The following is an 18,269-nucleotide window of genomic DNA, read 5'->3' as shown; positions in this document are numbered from 1 at the left end:
GGCCCGCTCTCTTCCGCTGCCGCCGCTCGTAAGGTGCGTGCTGCCGCCGTCGACGTTGCCGTCAGGTTTCAAGTCAGCGGCGCTGCCCGGGTCCGGCAGTCTACAATCAGCGGACTAACCAAACAGTCAGCGTTCCATAAGTTTCGCGATTCGGTGATATTCCCGGCTACTGGTCCTATAAAACAATCGGTGCGATCCCCAGGGAAAGTCAGACGCGTGCCGCCATCCGCGAGTGAAACAACCATCCAAAGACCTCCAGAGTCCTCCAAAAAAAAAAACAATCCAAAAAATCAATTAAGAAGATGAGCCACCACTGGGGTTACACCGAAGAGAACGGTAAGCTCTCGCGACTTGGCTTAAAAGAGCACCCGCAATCGCACTCGCACTCGCACTCGTACTCGGACTCGCTCTTGGACTTCACTTGTTTGTTTTGAGTTTTGGCAGCATCCGAATCAGGTTCCCGCTTTGGGCATCGGTTTGTTTACTTTGCTCCGTAGTCTGGCCTTCGTCTAATCAGACATCGCCCGTCTGCTTCGGTTCCGAATTAAATATTTTGAGTCATATGCACACGATGCGCATGCGTGGCTCAATAACAAGATTTTCTCCGGTTTCCTTCTCCTTCCCCAACGAAAAGATGCTCCCGTGCTCTTGATCGCGTTTGCGGAATTTCCACAACAATTCAACAACACTGCGGCAATCTTTTGTAAAGAAAACATCTGTTGTCTTGTATATACTCGCGACACAGGAATTTATCCCCCATTTTGTTTTTATTGCAAACAAACATGATCTATCTATCTGGCGAAATACGTCACACCCTGGAATCCAGCAGGGCTCTTTAAATTAGTCGTTAAACGATAAGATATTGGCTAGATACATATACATATATATATATATATATATAGCTGGCCAAAGACGTAGACTCCGAGTAGGGTAAGCCTAACCCAATAAAGCGTCAAAACAATAAAGAAAACAACCAGAGCGATATGTGAGTGAACCCTTAATAAATAGGCAATTAGTCAGATAATTTACCACTTAAACGCACGTCAAATCAGTCTATGAATCGCGTTATCACGGATAGGGTATAGATTGTAGGGGCGAGAGGAAGAAAGAGTATCGAGTGTGGGGATTACTTCCGACGTTGACTAAAGAACCGATTACCCAATGCCTCCCAGGCAATTCCTAATGCAATTCATGAACGCCCTGCACTTCGATTTCATGCCTCACAAGCAAGTCGAAGCAGTGAACGATGAGTTGCGCAAACAGACCCCGTCATTAGAAGCGGACACTCATGAATATTGGGTTTTAATTAAGTCGCTGGGGAGCGCTGCTTTGGGTTGGGGAGTTTCGCACGAGCTGAGTCTCGTGATCGGGTGCTTCCCACCAAGCCACCAACCCACCGATCGGCCCCCGCCAGAGTCAACCGCCTCGCGGAGCAAACGGGTTCGACTTCGACTCGCAGTTCGAGTTCTCGAGCGGCCGATCGAGCGTTCGATTCGATTGTTTTCGCAGCCGATTTGGCTCCGTCTTCGGCTCTTTCTGCACAGCCCCAGGCCCCCGTCTCCGTAGCGTCTCTGTTCGCGGCTTTGAAGGCGATTCATTTGCTTGTCAAGTGCATGTTCTTCGGCGCTTAAGGACACGGCCGGACCGGTTCCACCGGCGGCCAAAGTCTTGGTCATACACGTATACGTAACTTGCTTGTCCACGTATCGTATGCTTGATAAATAACACAAATAGCGACATATCAATTTAGAAAGCGACAGAGAACTTCCATTTTTTGACAATTTCAATTGATTCGCTTAACTGGGCGTGATTGCTCTGATTGATTCGATGTCGATGCCTATTTCGATACTGATTTCGCATCGCGCCGCGCTGGTAAATTTCCAGCCCAAGAAGAGCCTTATCAGCAAGCTCCTCCCTTAAAAAGCCGGAATGCCCACATAAAGCATGAGAAACTTCTGTGTCATATGTTTGTGCTCTCGCCAGAGATTGCGCGATCAGTGCAGCCGCCGTCCTTATCAGAGAGCCCAGGTTGTGTCTCACCTCTGGCACCGTCAGAACTGTCTGAATGGTAACTGACACGCTTCCATCTGGACAATACAGATTGCTACTCACACACACATGTGTGTGAAGATCAATCAACTATCCCGAAACCGATTTCCTATCAATATCAGCTGATTAAATCGCAAGTGCCGTAACGCTCTTGACCCTACTGGTTTAAACCTACTTTTAACCCCCCCCCCCAAGAGGAGGTATCTTTGTCGGAACTTTTCTTTATCTTGCGATGATAAAGGAAAAACACAAAATTTGTGTACTATATGTTTGTATCATTAAATTGTCATTATCAAAATGATCGATGGAGCTCTAAAGTTTTATTTATATTTTTGTTGACTTAGCAATTTCTCGGCTGGATCAAAATTACTTACGAAATAATTGAGTCAGTATACAATTGCAGTAGAATGACGATGTTTTCATTAGATTCTATCAATTCAATGCGTTTTTATTTAACATTTAATCGTCAGATCAAATCCAGACCCGGTCATTAAAGACAATATTTATTAGAGGGTTGGAAAAACACAAAAAATAGACTCGCGAAAATAATTTCTCACGCAAGGAACGTGCGAGAGATATCGCCAGTTTGATATTATTTTTGGCCGGCTATATAGATATATACCACTTGACTTGCCAATCCAGATATTTTATTGGGCGCGCTAATAAAATTATTCCGATGAAAACCAACATTTTTATTCGCATACATATACATTTATATATAAGGGAATCTGTATAAAAAAGCAAGGCATCAATTCTCGGGTTGGAAAATTTTAGGAAAACCAAAAACACTTTGCTCAAATGGATCTATACTGTCCCATAAATGAATTTTGAACGTGACTACTCTCTCATCTCGAATATTGAACACTTGAAAGGTTAAACTTTTCATTGGGCACTTTGGTTACGAACCCATTTCGTTTTCCTTAGTTTTTGTGGCAATTCAATTATTCCATTTGCGTTTTTATTGTCACCGTTTCTCACATGCAAACAAATAATTACAGCAAAAATTTTAGCAGGTGATTGAAGGGTTGCATGGGGTGGTTATTTATTTGTTTCCTTCTCCATTAGATAAATGTCGTGTTCGTGGCCTAGGTAGGCCATGGCCCGAAGGCACTTTTGGGGCTTCTTAAAGCGACAACTGTGGGCCATAGTGGTCGAGGCTCTTCGTTTTTTAGCCTGGTCAATTGAGTGCCTATAAAAAGACAAAAGCCCCAGCACTGCAGTTATATATATCATATATATCATCAAATACTGACTCACTACTCGGAATTCGAAGCTCAAGGGGGATGGGTGGCAGGAGGTGGAGTCTCCGACCGAAACCAGTTTTTTTGAGTACTTCCTTACGATCGCTCACAGGAAGGAAAAAACACGCGACAAACTCATGCCTCCCTCCAAATCCGATGATTCCCCAGCAGATCTAATCATCCCAAGGCTCACTTAGAACGTTCAGCTCGTTAATTGTAAATTTTAATAGCTAACTTTTTATTATATCACTTAATAGCCTTTTTAAGTTGTCGGAAAGGTTCTAAGGCGTATATTTTGTTCATCCTCCCTTAGCTCTGCGGTGCTTGTGACAAATGGGGAAGTCAAGACTGCAACGCTTTCTCGCTGGGAAATATTTGTTGCAGATTCCATGTTAATTCTGTTTCCGGAACAAGTTCTCCCTGACAGCGTCATTTTTTCTGTTCTGCTGGGGTATTTACAGAGATATGGTTGTGTGCAAATTGTTTGCCGTAACTCAATTATAAAGCCGTTTAGATTTTATCACAGCATTAATGGCAACAATTACGCTGTTGCCTTTGTTTCTTCTGATCCTAATTGAAATGGTATAAAGTGTAAAGCGATGATGCATTATTTGATGAGCGTGCCGAAAGATAAATTTGCAGTTTGTAAAGTAATTTTAAGTGAGGCTTGTTTAATCAGCTTCAAGGGACCCCGAGACCATAAATTGCCAAGTTCAGACTGGTTATTTCCGATCTCCACCTTTCTGTTTAAACAAGTGCGCTATTTCCTTGCCTGTATTTGCTTTCTTTTACTTTTAATTTGTGGCAGTCCATTGTTATCGCCGACACTGCAAAAATGTCGCCAGGTGATCTTAAGGTATTTACAGCTAAAGTTGGCAGTAACAAAATAGTTAAGTAAATAAAAACAAAATGCCTGACAGAAGCGATTGTAAATATACATTTAAATGTAGAGAGAGAGAGTTGCAAATATTTGCCTCATAATGCCTTCTAAGCATTCACATTATTTACTCGAAAATAAGTCACATATTTATATATATATTTTGTAATTTTTTATGGAGATTTCTGACTCATTTTCAACTCTGTAACAAAAGTGGACTGAAATAAACTTATAGAACCTCAAAAGATATTTTCATAAGTTTTCAACAATTCAATTTGATTGCATATTATAAACGGCAATGTGCTAAATATGACCGGAAATTTACACTTGGCTGCTAAATCATGAAAGGATCGTGCATGGGGACTGAAGTTTTCACTCTTTTGTTCTTTTGTATGCCTAACACGGCGTATACGTGACATTCATGCGACATGTGGCCCGATTTTCGATTACATAAACGTTTTGCACCTGGAAAGGGAATAAAGATCTTGATTTCGGCTTTGATAAATGCATTTCACCTGACTTTATAATTTACTATCAATTTAATAGAGGACTTTGGGAATCAGTGAAATAAATACGAGAAGCGACAAAGCTTTTGACGCCTTGAGCTCGGTGATTTATCATATGACAAATGGGGCTTTGTGCGGTGGTGTCTTCGATAAGAATGCTGTCACCCTCTTTGTGTCCGAGGAAACCAATCAGCAAACTAACATTATTGCAACTGAGCATTTATAAGTTATTTGTTTGGTAAGGTTTAGACAAGCAGTGCTCCCCCTCTCCCTCCAGATCCCACAAGTAAACACAAAGTCAGCCCATACTTTTGCGGTTTATCTGGATCGTGCGTCTGCAACCTATCCTATCACATGACCGGGCGGGCCTGCGGTCTTCAGAGTGATTTTACTGGCACGTGACGTGGTTCTCTGTGTCAACATTTGTTCTGACTTTGCACACCACTCTGGCAGTAATTAAAAAGAATACGCATACCGTTATATATGTACATATGCGAGTCGTAAACTGCAGCAAACAGGAGATGAGCAAATACTTGTGTTGCCACAGCCGGTAGGTTGGTCAGATAAAAGTCTATGCAAATATTATGACTGCCAGTTGAGTAAACGCCGAGGCTGGCGACACCCCCATAAATAAGATCTTGAGCCAATGTTTCGGTAAATAATGATATTTTCATAAAAAATTTTACGGCCAGCAGATTATAGTTGACATTGACAAGTCCTGCAATTATCTAGTTTTATTATATCATTTATTTATTTATCTACATTTAATTCCAGTAAAGTAGTTTCTGGGTACAAGCTTCCTTTTCTTAAGTTTATTATTTCAAATAATTGTATCATTTATTGCGACTTTAAATATCAAATTGTATAAAATACTTTGCTATCCACAATTCAAGATTTTTATATTTATCATTGTTCTTTAATAGCCGAATGATTAATACGACTCATTAGGAAAATAGTAAGGGACTTTGTCAAAATTAAACTAGCATTTATTTGGTTTTAAGTGAACTAGTCCATCAAGGTTGGATTCCTTGGCTTAATGACCCTTAATTAACGTCGAGCACTAGACTAAATTGATTTTACTTGATTTATTGTTAGCCTTATCGATGGATTAGCACCTAGCTTAGGTGGCAAACATACCAGAGTAAACACCTAATGACAGCAGTGACTGTGTCTCCTAACCCATCCCATTCAATTTTCGTTTTTCAGGTCCCGCCCACTGGGCCAAGGACTACCCGCAGGCGTCGGGACATCGCCAGTCGCCCGTCGACATCACGCCTTCCAGCGCCAAGAAGGGCAGCGATCTGAAGGTCTCTCCCCTCAAGTGGAAGTATGTGCCGGAGCACACTAAGAGCCTGGTTAATCCTGGTAAGAATTCGTTCACATCATAATGACTAACCACCCATTGTAATTAAATTTATAATAAAATGGGATAATGCATCATTTAAAGTTCAACATTGTAATATTTTTCATAATTTTTTTATAGGTTACTGCTGGCGCGTGGATGTGAACGGCGAAAAGTCCGAGCTTACTGGTGGACCGCTTGGAAACCAGATCTTCAAGCTGGAGCAGTTCCACTGCCATTGGGGCTGCACGGACTCCAAGGGCTCGGAGCACACCGTCGACGGTGTATCCTACGCCGGCGAGCTCCACCTCGTGCACTGGAACACAACCAAGTACAAGTCCTTTGGCGAGGCTGCTGCTGCTCCCGATGGCCTGGCTGTGTTGGGCGTGTTCCTGCAGGCCGGTGCCCACCATGCCGAGCTGGACAAGGTGAGCAGCTTGCTGCAGTTCGTCCTGCACAAGGGCGACCGTGTCACTCTGCCCCAGGGCTGCGATCCCGGTAAGCTGCTGCCCGATGTGCACACCTACTGGACATATGAGGGCTCCCTGACCACCCCTCCCTGCTCCGAGTCGGTCATCTGGATCGTCTTCAAGACGCCCATCGAGGTGTCGGACGACCAGCTGAACGCCATGCGCAACCTGAACGCCTACGATGTCAAGGAAGAGTGTCCCTGCAACGAGTTCAACGGCAAGGTCATCAACAACTTCCGCCCCCCTCTGCCGCTGGGAAAGCGTGAGCTGCGCGAGATCGGTGGCCATTGATCGCCTCAAGCCCGGGTCACCGCCGCCTCTTGGATAGTCGACGCCTTCGAGTCACACGCTTAGCTGTTCGCACCTCACACATCATCGCATTCATTAGCGCAGCAGCACCCTAGGATCGGACTACGCCTCGAGCTGGACCAGCACATCCCACTGTTCAATTCTCGTCTCTAGTTCGTACTACTCCCAGCAAGCATACCGCCTCCACGGGCATACGTATCCGTACTCGCATCAGTGTTTGTTTAGCTGTAACATTAAATGTACGCCTGTTCGTTTGTTTGTTCGTAAAACGTTTGCAAAATGACAATTAGATTAATATTATTATGGTATTACAAACTAAATATAAATCGCTTAAATGTTGCATATGAAAAATGTGGAGCGCATTTTTATTATTACTCTAAAGTATTCGATTGATTCGTTTACAGCTGGTTTATGTAAATATTGCATCTGCTTTTTAATAAATTAAAGTAGACGAACCCCTAGCTTAGGGATTCAGGATAACTATGATTCAGTCAAGATGTTCTTAGACAGTTTGGTATTTTATAGAATAACAGTTTGAAAGGTAAAATAAAGAGATCATATTTTAATGTAACTTCTTAAGGTTATATAGGGTGGGCTTAACGCTAAAGGCATCCATATAGATGCTTTTTAATGCTTTTATACCATCCTTACCTGTAGTAATGATTCTTAATGAGAAGCGCTCAATTAAGAATCATTACCTTCGGTTTCCAACGGAACTTTAGTACCTAGAGTGGGCATTTGCTCTACTTGGTTATCAAAAGGGTAAAGGTTTAAAAACTTTGTCCCCTTTTTTCTCTTTTTTTGTTTTAAATAAAAAAAATGAGTTTGAAATGAGAAAATGTAAAGAGTAGTTCATAAACTATAATTCTCATACATTACAACTGTTTCATATATTTTGGTCGTATAATTGATTGAAACGTTCCCTTGCGAACGTGACACTAAGTCTTTCCCTATTCAGTTTTATAAAAGAAATATAAAATCAACACTGACAAATGTATATAATATTGAAACTAACAAGAAAGGAAGCTAGCTAGCTTCGGTTAACGCTTGCAATTGTAATTTGATCCAACAGTTCCTAAGCTTTAATCATTACTTGAGGGATTTAAAAAGCATATTTCCTTTTCCACTAAACATTTCTAATAGTAAAGTTCAGCAAATCCTTGGGTTTATTTGTCCATTGAAGGAAATAACAACTTTTTAATTGTTCCCACGCCAATTGATACTCAACAGCCAAATTTTTACTGGCTAAATACGATATGTGCTCTAAAGCTAACACGTTTTGTGATCGGATGTCGCTGACTTTTGGATTGGAACAAAGCAGATCCTGATAGGATTTAAATAGGCTGTATTTGCTAACTGCCGAGGCAGCTTGGGATGTGTTCATCTTCTTCTTGGTTACCCCTTGTCGCGTTCCGTTAACAGAAATATCATAGGGTCTGTGAATATTAGGACTGAATTATGTGACAAAATAAGGAAATAGGAATGATTATACCTTAGTTCTTCTGGCAGAAGCGACCAAGCCAAGCCATTGGGGGAAGGCTGCAAATCTAGACGCTGAGCGTGCTCAAATGATAGTTCACAACTATTGTCAATGCGTATTTGTGGCTTTTGGGGCTGAAATCGGGTATGCTGGAACGACTTGTCTTCGAAACGCCTGAAGATGGCCCGCTCCAAGGGTTCCCTATGGGCATCGGAGCAACAGAAGTTAAGGCTCCTGAAGTAGATAGGCTTGGTGATCAGCGAGTCTATCAAAGCGCCCTGCGCTCCAAGCACATTCCAGCGCGCAAGTTTATCACTGCACGACATGGATAAAGTGCGTTCTCCACGTCCTGGTTTGGTTCGCAGCGCTCCTGGCGTCTGCTGCATGTCATCGGACGCTACATCCGATTCGGGGTCGCGTATCAGCTTGGCGCCAGTATAAACCATCTCGGATGCTTCTTCATCCAGTCTCTTACGCTTGGCCAGCTTTTCTCCATCACTCTCAGCCAGTATGCAGGCATCGCCACAGGGCGTCTGAGTGCTCAGAAAGTGAAACTCCAAGTGATCATCGATCTTGTAGCGCTTTTGCTTGCTGTCCCACTGAAAAATCCCCTCCTGCTTCAGCTCTCGGTACAGATATCGCAGGAAAGCTCGACGCGCTAGAACCTCGGCATGGGAATCGTTCAGAAGGTAGCCGTTGGGACATAATTTGGAGGAACCAATGCACTTTGTTCCGCAGCCGATAGCCACCACTTTAAGGCTATCAGTTTTTCGGTTATACTCTACAATCCCGGCTAAAACTGTCCACTGGTTCAAAGTGGGTTTGCCGGTCTTTGGCAGTGATTTAAATTTGTCAAAGCAGATCGTTGCTATATCTTGTAAGGACGGTTTGTCGATCCCATTAGCACACATTCTTTAAAATAATTTATTTATTTATACCGCAACTAGTGTGACCAGCGCTTCATATTCACCGTGGTACACTTTGTTTATTACACTCCGGTCACACTGTTTGTGTTTATTTACTTTCACAGATTATTGAAATTCGCTTAAAACTAAAATAAGTTAGTTTATTTATAATTTATCATGCCAAAAGTAGTCTCGCGCAGCATCGTTTGCTCCGATACTAAGGACCAGGAAGAATACAATGAGGAGAAACCACTAAACATATACTATTGCCTGTGCAGCAAGATGGCTTTGATTTTGGGTAAGCTGATTGTGGACCAGAAAAAACACATTGATTCTATCATATACTCGATTTTATAGATTGCACCCTGGACCAGTTGCCGCTACGAGAGGTGGACAATGCCCGTGTGATTAATGCTAACGAGCACGCGAATAAACTGACCTACAATCCCACGCCAAAGATGCTCTACATAAAGCGAAAGAGTAGGGGCAACGCGATAGAGAAACAGTATCGGTATAAGGTGAGTCGATCCAATATCCAATTCAGTCGACCCTAATTAAATTGTTACCATTATCCTGCAGTGCCGCAGCTGCAATTTGCCACTCTACTATCGCCATAGCCCAGACTCCCAAGTGACCTTTGTTATGTTCAATGCCCTGATACGCAACAAAGGCGACGCGCCCATGGCCCAACTCCTAAGTTCAGTGGGCAACGGCAAGAGCAATACAAAGCCTGCGGCCGCAAAACCAGCTGGATCCACCGCAGGCGCCGAGGATTCCGGTATAGTGGACGCCAGTGGAAAGAAGGTCATGGTAACGAGACACACAAAGAATATGGGCAAGTTTAGCTCGGTAACGGTGTCCACCATTGACGAGGAGGAAGACGAAATTGAAGCGGTAAGTTTTTAGCCCAAGAAATCCATGACAATCTTAATAATTCTGTCTTTATTCAAACAGCGTGAGATTGCCGACAGCTACGCAAACAATGCGCGAATCATAGAGAAGCAGTTGCAGCGAAAAGGCGGAAAACTCAGCGACGTGGGCGTCAAAGGAAAGCCAGAAGATGCGCCCCCGCCTCAAAAGAAACAGCGCGGCACACTACTGGAGAGATAGTCAGCATTGTGTTCGCCAAATAAAATATCCTCGTGTCTAAATTTATTGTATCATCGCGAATTTACAAATAAGTTTGGGAACTTGGCTGCAGGTTGGGATGTTTTGCCACAAGCCGTTTGAGCCGCTGGCGCATCTTTTCAGCGTGTTTTTCGTGCGTTAGACGATAGTCTTTGACAAGTCCACATTGAGGGCAAAGATAGTAGTGATTCTCATCGTCAGGCACTTCTATTCTGGTTCGTCGCACTTCTTTGTCGAGAATTTTCTTCATCCGGCATGTTGTCCTTGGGGAATTATAAAGATCAGTCAAGGGGCGATCACATTTCGAAGACTGTGAGGCCTCTCCCAAGCGCCTATTCTGGTTGCACCTGGCCAAATCGAGTGCACGATCGGCTCGAGCCTTTGACAGCTGCAACTCAGTGGGCGTCATTTTGAGGCCTGAAATATACTCTTGCCAGTGGTGGCGCAACTGCTCGATGGCTTCGCTGTTCCACAGCAGGCTGGAACTCTGAAGGTTGCTATGATCGCGTTCCATATTTTGGTCAACACTAATCTTGTATTCAGAAGTCATGATTTTTGGATTGTTTAGCACTAGCAATTTTAGAACAATCTTGCAAACTTCAATGATAAAGTTTAAAAGCTTGCTACTTTACTATCTTTTGCCTGCTTCTAAATGTTCAATGAATACTCCCGCCAATGTTTAAAGGAAATTAGGTGGCCTAGCCAGTTAATAGCTTACTTTTAAGCAATCCATTGCGAAACCTATTTATTGACTGTTCCGAATTAATTTAATAAATTAAATAATAAATACGAACCATTCTGAAACGAGATTTTTAAATTGCTTCTTCTTTCCTGGAATATCTGTCAGTGAAGCGAGCACGTTTACCAACACTGTCAAAGTTATTAGTGCTGCCAACTTAGTACTGCTTCCCGTTCTGGGTAGAATGGTAACAATATACTTACACTTTAAAGATTTGTGTAGTAATTTTAAATTATTCAGAAAACTTTTACGACAATTTATATATTCTTCATATGCCCCAAACGATGTTTATCTTTCAAGAGGAAAAATTAAGCTACCAAAAACACCACTTATTTAGGAAATTGCAAAATCTGCAAGATTTTTAACAATTCGTAATATTATTTTTTTTTTAAATGAGTCACAACAGAGTTTTATCAAAATCATTTAAACAACGAAGAGGGAAAAACTTGCCGCCGCCTAGAGGCGAATGTTACCAGCTTAGAAGAAAATAAGAAATCGTGATTTTTCCAGTCACTTCTTCGAGGCGTTATGACGTTACGCCAAAAACAGCGGCGAGCACACTAATTTTTCCAAGCGACGAACCACCTCACTTAAACCACAAAAAAAAAGAAGATACATATACAGAAAACAAAATCGCCATTGAACGGTGCTAAAAAAGAACGCGAATCGGGTGTGTGTGAAAAATGCGACGCTCACAGTGGCGCCGTTCCACTCTTTAGACGCTCCAGAAGCTCGGGTTCGCCTGGGTCCGCTCCACTCTTCGCTTGACTAATACAAACATCGGGCGGGGAGGAGGAGGAGGGAAGGCGAAGGCACCAAGGAAAGAGTGCGCTGCGACAGCAACGCAGCGACGGCTCCTCGGCGGATAGGATGTTCTCCGGATCCGGCAGCCATGCCCACACCATCAGCTACGGAGGCGGGATTGGGCTGGGGGGCGGGGGCAGCAGCGCTGGAAGTGGTGGAGGGGGCGGGGCTGGTCTGCAGGATTGCGACGGCTACGACTTTACCAAGTGCGAGAACGCGGCCCGCTGGCGAGGCCTGTTCACGCCATCGCTGAAAAAGGTGCTGGAGCAGGTGCACCCTCACGTCACCGCCAAAGAGGATGCACTGTTCTACGTGGAGAAACTCTGCCTCCGCCTGCTGGCCATGTTGTGCGCCAAACCGCTGCCCCACTCCGTCCAGGACGTGGAGGAGAAGGTGAACAAATCATTTCCGGCCCCTATTGACCAGTGGGCCCTCAACGAAGCCAAGGAGGTGATTAACTCGAAGAAGCGAAAGTCTGTACTGCCCACGGAACGTGTGCACACGTTGCTCCAAAAGGATGTGCTGCAGTATAAGATCGACAGCTCGGTATCTGCTTTCCTCGTGGCCGTCCTCGAGTATATCTCAGCTGATATCCTCAAAATGGCTGGTGACTACGTGATCAGGATCGCGCACTGCGAGATAACCAAGGAGGACATAGAGGTGGTGATGAACGCCGACCGTGTCCTCATGGACATGCTGAACCAGAGCGAGGCGCAAATTCTGCCAAGCCCATTGTCGCTGCCCGCCCAGCGTGCCACCGCCACATACGAAGAGACCGTCAAGGAGCTGATTCACGACGAGAAGCAGTACCAGCGCGACCTGCACATGATCATACGGGTCTTCCGCGAGGAGCTTGTGAAGGTAGTGTCGGACCCCAAGGAGCTGGAACCGATATTCTCCAACATCATGGATATCTACGAAGTGACGGTGACGCTTCTCGGCTCCCTGGAAGACGTCATCGAGATGTCGCAGGAGCAGAACGCCCCATGTGTGGGCAGCTGTTTCGAGGAGTTAGCCGAGGCCGAGGAGTTTGACGTGTACAAGAAGTATGCGCATGATGTTACATCGCAGGAATCGCGGGATGCCCTTACGAATCTCCTGTCAAAGCCTGGCGTACGTTTGCTTCTAAGTCCTATCAAATTATAATCCTTACTAATCAGTCTCTTTCTTTATCTTGTGTAGGCCTCACCTCTTAGATCTGCGGGCCACGGCTTTGGAGACGCTGTCAAGTACTATCTGCCCAAGCTGCTTCTGGTGCCCGTTTGTCATGCCTTCGTCTACTTTGAATACATAAACCTTCTCAAGGATCTCAGCTCGTCGCAGGACGACATTGAGAGCTTCGAGCAGGTCCAGGGCCTGCTGCATCCGCTCCACTGTGATCTCGAGAAGGTGATGGCCAGCCTGTCAAAGGAGCGCATGGTGCCAGTGAGAGGGCGAGTGCGACGCCAGCTGGCCATTGAGCGGACTCGAGAGCTTCAGCTGAAGGTAGAGCACTGGGACGACAAGGACGTGGGTCAGAACTGTAATGAATTTATTCGAGGTGAGTAGTGGGTTTGAAAAATACAAAATGACGGGCTATAGGTAGAGGTATCCTTGAGATATCCTCAAAAGAAAGAAAGAAGCTTCTCTAACCAAAGACAACTAAATTTAAATTTTGCAGAGGATTCGCTGTGCAAGTTGGGATCGGGAAAGCGGATCTTGAGCGAGCGCAAAGTTTTTCTATTCGATGGCCTCATGGTGTTGTGCAAAGCAAACACCAAGAAGCAAACGCCGTCGGCTGGAGCGACCACCTACGACTACCGACTAAAGGAGAAGTTCTTTATGCGATGCGTCAAAATTAACGATCGAACAGACAGCGACGACCTAAAGAACAGTTTCGAGCTGGTCCCCCGCGGGCCGCCGGCTATCGTGTTGACGGCCAAGAATGCGCAGCACAAAAACGACTGGATGGCCGACCTGCTAATGGTGATTACCAAGTCGATGCTCGATCGTATTTTGGATAGTATACTGCAGGATATAGAAAAGAAACATCCACTCCGCATGCCCAGTCCGGAGATCTACAAGTTTGCGGTGCCGGACAGCGGTGACAACATTGTGTTAGAGGAGCGTGAGAGTGCTGGAGTGCCGATGATCAAGGGAGCCACGCTCTGCAAACTGATCGAACGTCTCACATACCACATCTACGCCGATCCAACTTTCGTCCGCACCTTCCTCACCACATATCGCTACTTTTGCTCGCCTCAGCAGCTGTTGCAGCTGTTGGATGAACGCTTTAACATACCTGATCCTAGTTTGGTTTATCAGGACGCCGGCACAGCACCCCTTGGGGGGATGGGCGGCGTTGGAGGCGACAACAAGGAGCACAAGAACACGCATCGCGAGGACTGGAAACGCTACCGCAAGGAGTACGTTCAGCCGGTACAGTTTCGAGTGCTAAATGTGCTCCGACATTGGGTGGACCATCACTTTTACGACTTTGAGAAGGATCCCATGCTGCTGCAAAAGCTCCTCAGCTTTCTGGCAAATGTCAATGGCAAGTCGATGCGCAAGTGGGTAGACTCCGTGCTCAAGATTGTTCAGCGAAAGGTAAGATGAATTAAATTATTTTAATTATAAGTTTACTAATAAATTATTCCCAGAACGAACAGGAGAAAAGCAATAAGAAGATTGTCTACGCCTATGGCCACGATCCTCCACCCATCGAGCATCATCTGAGTGTTGCCTACGACGAGATAACGCTCTTAACCCTGCACCCACTGGAATTGGCACGCCAACTCACCCTGCTCGAGTTCGAGATGTACAAGAATGTAAAGCCATCGGAGCTTGTCGGTTCGCCCTGGACTAAGAAGGACAAAGAGGTGAAGAGTCCGAATCTACTGAAAATAATGAAGCACACCACCAACGTGACGCGCTGGATAGAGAAGTCCATCACCGAGGCGGAGAACTACGAGGAGCGTCTGGCGATCATGCAGCGAGCTATCGAGGTGATGATGGTGATGCTGGAGCTAAACAATTTCAATGGGATCCTTTCTATTGTCGCGGCAATGGGCACAGCATCGGTCTATCGGCTTCGGTGGACGTTCCAAGGACTGACGGAGCGTCACAGGAAATTCCTGGACGAGTGTCGCGAACTCAGCGACGATCATTTAAAAAAGTATCAAGAGCGATTGAGATCCATCAATCCGCCATGTGTGCCATTCTTCGGTCGCTATTTGACCAACATCCTGCACCTGGAGGAGGGCAATCCCGACCTGCTGGCCAACACGGAGCTAATCAACTTCTCCAAGCGGCGAAAAGTGGCAGAGATCATTGGCGAAATTCAACAGTACCAGAACCAGCCATACTGCCTCAACGAGGAGTCCACCATTCGACAGTTCCTCGAGCAGCTTGATCCCTTCAACGGGTTATCTGACAAGCAAATGTCCGACTATCTCTACAATGAAAGCATGCGTATTGAGCCAAGGAACTGCAAGACAGTGCCCAAATTTGTAAGTACCTATTCCCTTATCAGTAATGTCAACGAAATACTCTGCGATAAAATCTGCAAATTAAGAAGTAAAATCTTTGTAAAACAATTCGAGTCTTAAACCCTTAAGACCTAAAATGGCCTCAAGTCGCAACGCATAAAAAGAATTTGCAATTTATTTTAAATATCTTGTTTATTGCCATGTTTATTACCATGCTTTTCATTAAGCTTTGATTATTTTGCCGTGGATATATTATGTTAAATCATTATGTCATAAAAATACATAGTTCTTTCATAAAATCAACTATATTATATGATTGCATAATTGCTAATACTTACATTTTTGAATATTTTTGGTTTACCAATTTTTGTATTAATGTACAATTATTTATAAATCTCTTTCAGCCACGTAAATGGCCACACATTCCGCTCAAATCGCCGGGCATCAAGCCACGTCGTCAGAATCAGACTAATAGTAGTAACAAGGCGTCGAATAGCACCTCAACAGCCGCAGCAGCAGCCTCGTCAACGGCAACTGCCGCAACGATAGCTACAGCAGCGGCACAGTCGGTCAGCACAATTGATCCTTCTTCGACTGGAGGTCTGGCCGAGGAGCAGAGTCCACAGCACAATCCGCACGCGTTCTCCGTCTTCGCGCCAGTTCTCATACCGGATAGAAGCGCCAGCGGCTGGAGCGGCACACCGCTACACAGTCGAGCGGACCACAGCAACGGGGTTGCGGGTGCAGTGGCGGCGCCACATATCCCTAAAAAACCGGGGGCTCATGTGTGGGCCAACAACGCCGCTACCCCCCTGGCCCCTGCAATGGATGTGTTCAGTCCAGCGCTGCCCGAGCATCTGTCAACTCAATCGCAGCCGGACAGTAATCCCTTTGCCATCGGCATGTCAGATGCGCCGCCCTCCCCGCTGCACAGGGTGGTGGTTAGTCCGCGGCATGAGACGGCAACCGGCAACCGGTCACCATTCCAAGGGCGGATGCAGTACAGCCCCACTCATAGTATTTCCAGTACTGTGACGCTCACAGGAATGATGACTGGCAGCGGAGGAATGCCCGGTGAAGAGATAAGTCCGCAAACGGGAGGTTTCTACTACAATAGCGCCAATCAGCAGGGCCAGACGGGAGCCGTGCCGATCTCGCCGCACGTCAATGTCCCAACCGCCTCAAATCTAGAATATCGAGCTGTGCCGCCTCCATTGCCGCCACGACGGAAGGAGCGCACGGAGAGTTGTGCCGACATGGCGCAAAAGCGACAGGCACCGGACGCGCCCACAGTAAGTGTTTTATCGTCGAATGAATATTCTAAGTACAACATATTATTTTTCCAGTTACCTCCACGCGATGGCGAACTGAGTCCTCCCCCCATACCGCCACGGCTCAACCATTCCATGGGCTACTCACGAAACAGCCAGGGCAAAGAGTTTGTGGGCAAGAGCAGCTTGCTTCTGCCCAACACCAGCAGTATTATGATACGCCGCAACTCGGCGATCGAGAAGCGAGCTGCTTCAGCTGCCCAACAATCGGAGCCAGTGATGACGGGGTCGGGGTCCATTAATACAATGCTTGTGACGGTACCGCAGTCAGTAGGAACGGACGAACAGCCGCCGCCGCAATCGATCTCGCCCGCCCTGAGCTCCTCGACCACCACATCACCGCTTACGCCCGCCACACCCATGTCCCCCAACATTCCCAGTCATCCGGTTGAGAGCACCTGCACGAGCACCTACGCGCGAATGCGACACCAGCACAATCATACGCAGCACCTGCCCCATCTGCCCCACCATCATCATCACCAGCACCAGCACCATTCAAATCAGACGCAAACGCGCTCGTCCCCCAAGGAGATCTTTCCGATTGCCACGAGCCTGGAAGGCACTCCCAAACTTCCACCAAAACCTAGTCTAAGTGCTAACTTCTACAACAATCCAGGTGAGTAACAACGCAGCATAACTTTCTTTGACATTGAAATTAATTCCCCATCTTTACACAGATAAAGGTACGATGTTTCTTTACCCAAGTACAAACCAAGAATAATTTAAATTGCCTGGCGATGTGATAGGATAAAACAAACTACGAGTATGATCCGTAAGATTCAATGTTGAGAGCACTGCCCACTGTGCAGATATACATATATGTATGAGCGGAACGAGAGATATATACGTAGATACAATTATGTATTCTAGTTGGCATACATAGGCATATGCAGCAAATATGGACCGAGTTGGATCTGATGATTTTTATTATTCGAAACTCATTAAACAAATACAAACTCTCATTTACACAAGAAGCACAACACATGCATACACACACATTTATAGATACAGATACACAACAACAACAACAACTACAAATGCAAAAATGAAATTATGTTATTATAATTATTATTATAAATATTTGTAAATATCGAAAAACATTGTATTGATCGTAGAACGTAAAACAATAAAATATAACACTATTGTTAGACAGTTGGCGACATCTTTCATTTTTTTTAGAAAATGTCGGGTTATGAAATTTCAGAATTCCCTGTGTCAACTAATAGATTTAACAGCTCCAGTTCTAAAACCTACATTCTTTCCTGTCCAAGTTCTGTGAAGCGAGCAAATTGGTCACTGGTGCATTATATTAAATCAATCAGGAAACAATCCAAAATGAGTAATTTAAAATGGGAAACACAACAATTTTGTTAGCAATGTAAGCTAAATTACCATCAAAGAATTGATTTTAATACTTGTATGACAATTCTGATGATACAAATTGGATACTGATGATGCCTGTTGGCTATATTCAAATCACATATGTAAATCCCGTAGCCTACTGCATGTCTTTGGCATAAATCCAACAGCCTTGACCTCGGCTCTACAAGAATCTCTTTCTTTTATTAAATGTTTAATAATTTGAAATTGAGTGTTTGATAACCACTCAAGTTTCACGGTT

The 18,269-nt window shown here is 45.0% G+C and overlaps 5 protein-coding genes and 1 long non-coding RNA gene across 7 annotated transcripts; 3 read left to right on the top strand and 3 right to left on the bottom strand.

Moving 5' to 3' along the window:
• Positions 1 to 214: 214 nt before the first annotated feature.
• CAH1 (carbonic anhydrase 1) lies at positions 215 to 7,146 on the top strand. The gene is made up of 3 exons (XM_020954963.2): positions 215 to 336; positions 5,880 to 6,038; positions 6,157 to 7,146. Exons 1-3 carry the CDS (start codon positions 303 to 305, stop codon positions 6,774 to 6,776), a joined length of 813 nt encoding a protein of 270 aa, XP_020810622.1. The 5' UTR covers positions 215 to 302; the 3' UTR covers positions 6,777 to 7,146.
• LOC147643730 (uncharacterized) lies at positions 2,991 to 3,670 on the bottom strand. Of its 2 annotated transcripts, none has more exons than XR_015271492.1 (2): positions 3,307 to 3,670; positions 2,991 to 3,238 (listed from the first exon to the last, which is right to left on the bottom strand). It is a non-coding gene; the product is annotated as an uncharacterized LOC147643730 (long non-coding RNA). The 2 variants fall into 2 exon arrangements; XR_015271491.1 differs by having other exon boundaries at positions 3,303 to 3,640.
• Adat1 (Adenosine deaminase, tRNA-specific 1) lies at positions 7,132 to 9,439 on the bottom strand. Its single transcript, XM_020954615.2, has 2 exons — positions 8,287 to 9,439; positions 7,132 to 8,230 (listed from the first exon to the last, which is right to left on the bottom strand). Exons 1-2 carry the CDS (start codon positions 9,183 to 9,185, stop codon positions 7,921 to 7,923), a joined length of 1,209 nt encoding a protein of 402 aa, XP_020810274.2. The 5' UTR covers positions 9,186 to 9,439; the 3' UTR covers positions 7,132 to 7,920.
• On the top strand, positions 9,249 to 10,336 carry LOC110185657 (STING ER exit protein). Its single transcript, XM_020954616.2, has 4 exons — positions 9,249 to 9,477; positions 9,537 to 9,697; positions 9,759 to 10,073; positions 10,134 to 10,336. The coding sequence occupies exons 1-4, from the start codon at positions 9,357 to 9,359 to the stop codon at positions 10,287 to 10,289; spliced, it is 753 nt and encodes a 250-aa protein (XP_020810275.1). The 5' UTR covers positions 9,249 to 9,356; the 3' UTR covers positions 10,290 to 10,336.
• On the bottom strand, positions 10,296 to 11,217 carry LOC110185658 (uncharacterized). The gene is made up of 2 exons (XM_020954617.2): positions 11,102 to 11,217; positions 10,296 to 11,048 (listed from the first exon to the last, which is right to left on the bottom strand). Exon 2 carries the CDS (start codon positions 10,855 to 10,857, stop codon positions 10,351 to 10,353), a length of 507 nt encoding a protein of 168 aa, XP_020810276.2. The 5' UTR covers positions 10,858 to 11,048; positions 11,102 to 11,217; the 3' UTR covers positions 10,296 to 10,350.
• Positions 11,218 to 11,554: 337 nt separating this feature from the next.
• Positions 11,555 to 17,800, top strand: Sos (Son of sevenless guanine nucleotide exchange factor). Its single transcript, XM_020954798.2, has 7 exons — positions 11,555 to 12,963; positions 13,033 to 13,390; positions 13,511 to 14,436; positions 14,490 to 15,338; positions 15,722 to 16,609; positions 16,664 to 17,264; positions 17,326 to 17,800. Exons 1-7 carry the CDS (start codon positions 11,917 to 11,919, stop codon positions 17,367 to 17,369), a joined length of 4,713 nt encoding a protein of 1,570 aa, XP_020810457.2. The 5' UTR covers positions 11,555 to 11,916; the 3' UTR covers positions 17,370 to 17,800.
• Positions 17,801 to 18,269: the final 469 nt, after the last annotated feature.

Source organism: Drosophila serrata, unplaced genomic scaffold (genome assembly GCF_035046125.1).
Source record: "Drosophila serrata isolate PLE 108 unplaced genomic scaffold, ASM3504612v1 contig_245, whole genome shotgun sequence".
Classification (NCBI taxonomy): domain Eukaryota; kingdom Metazoa; phylum Arthropoda; class Insecta; order Diptera; family Drosophilidae; genus Drosophila; species Drosophila serrata.
This window is presented reverse-complemented; position numbering and strand designations above follow the sequence as displayed.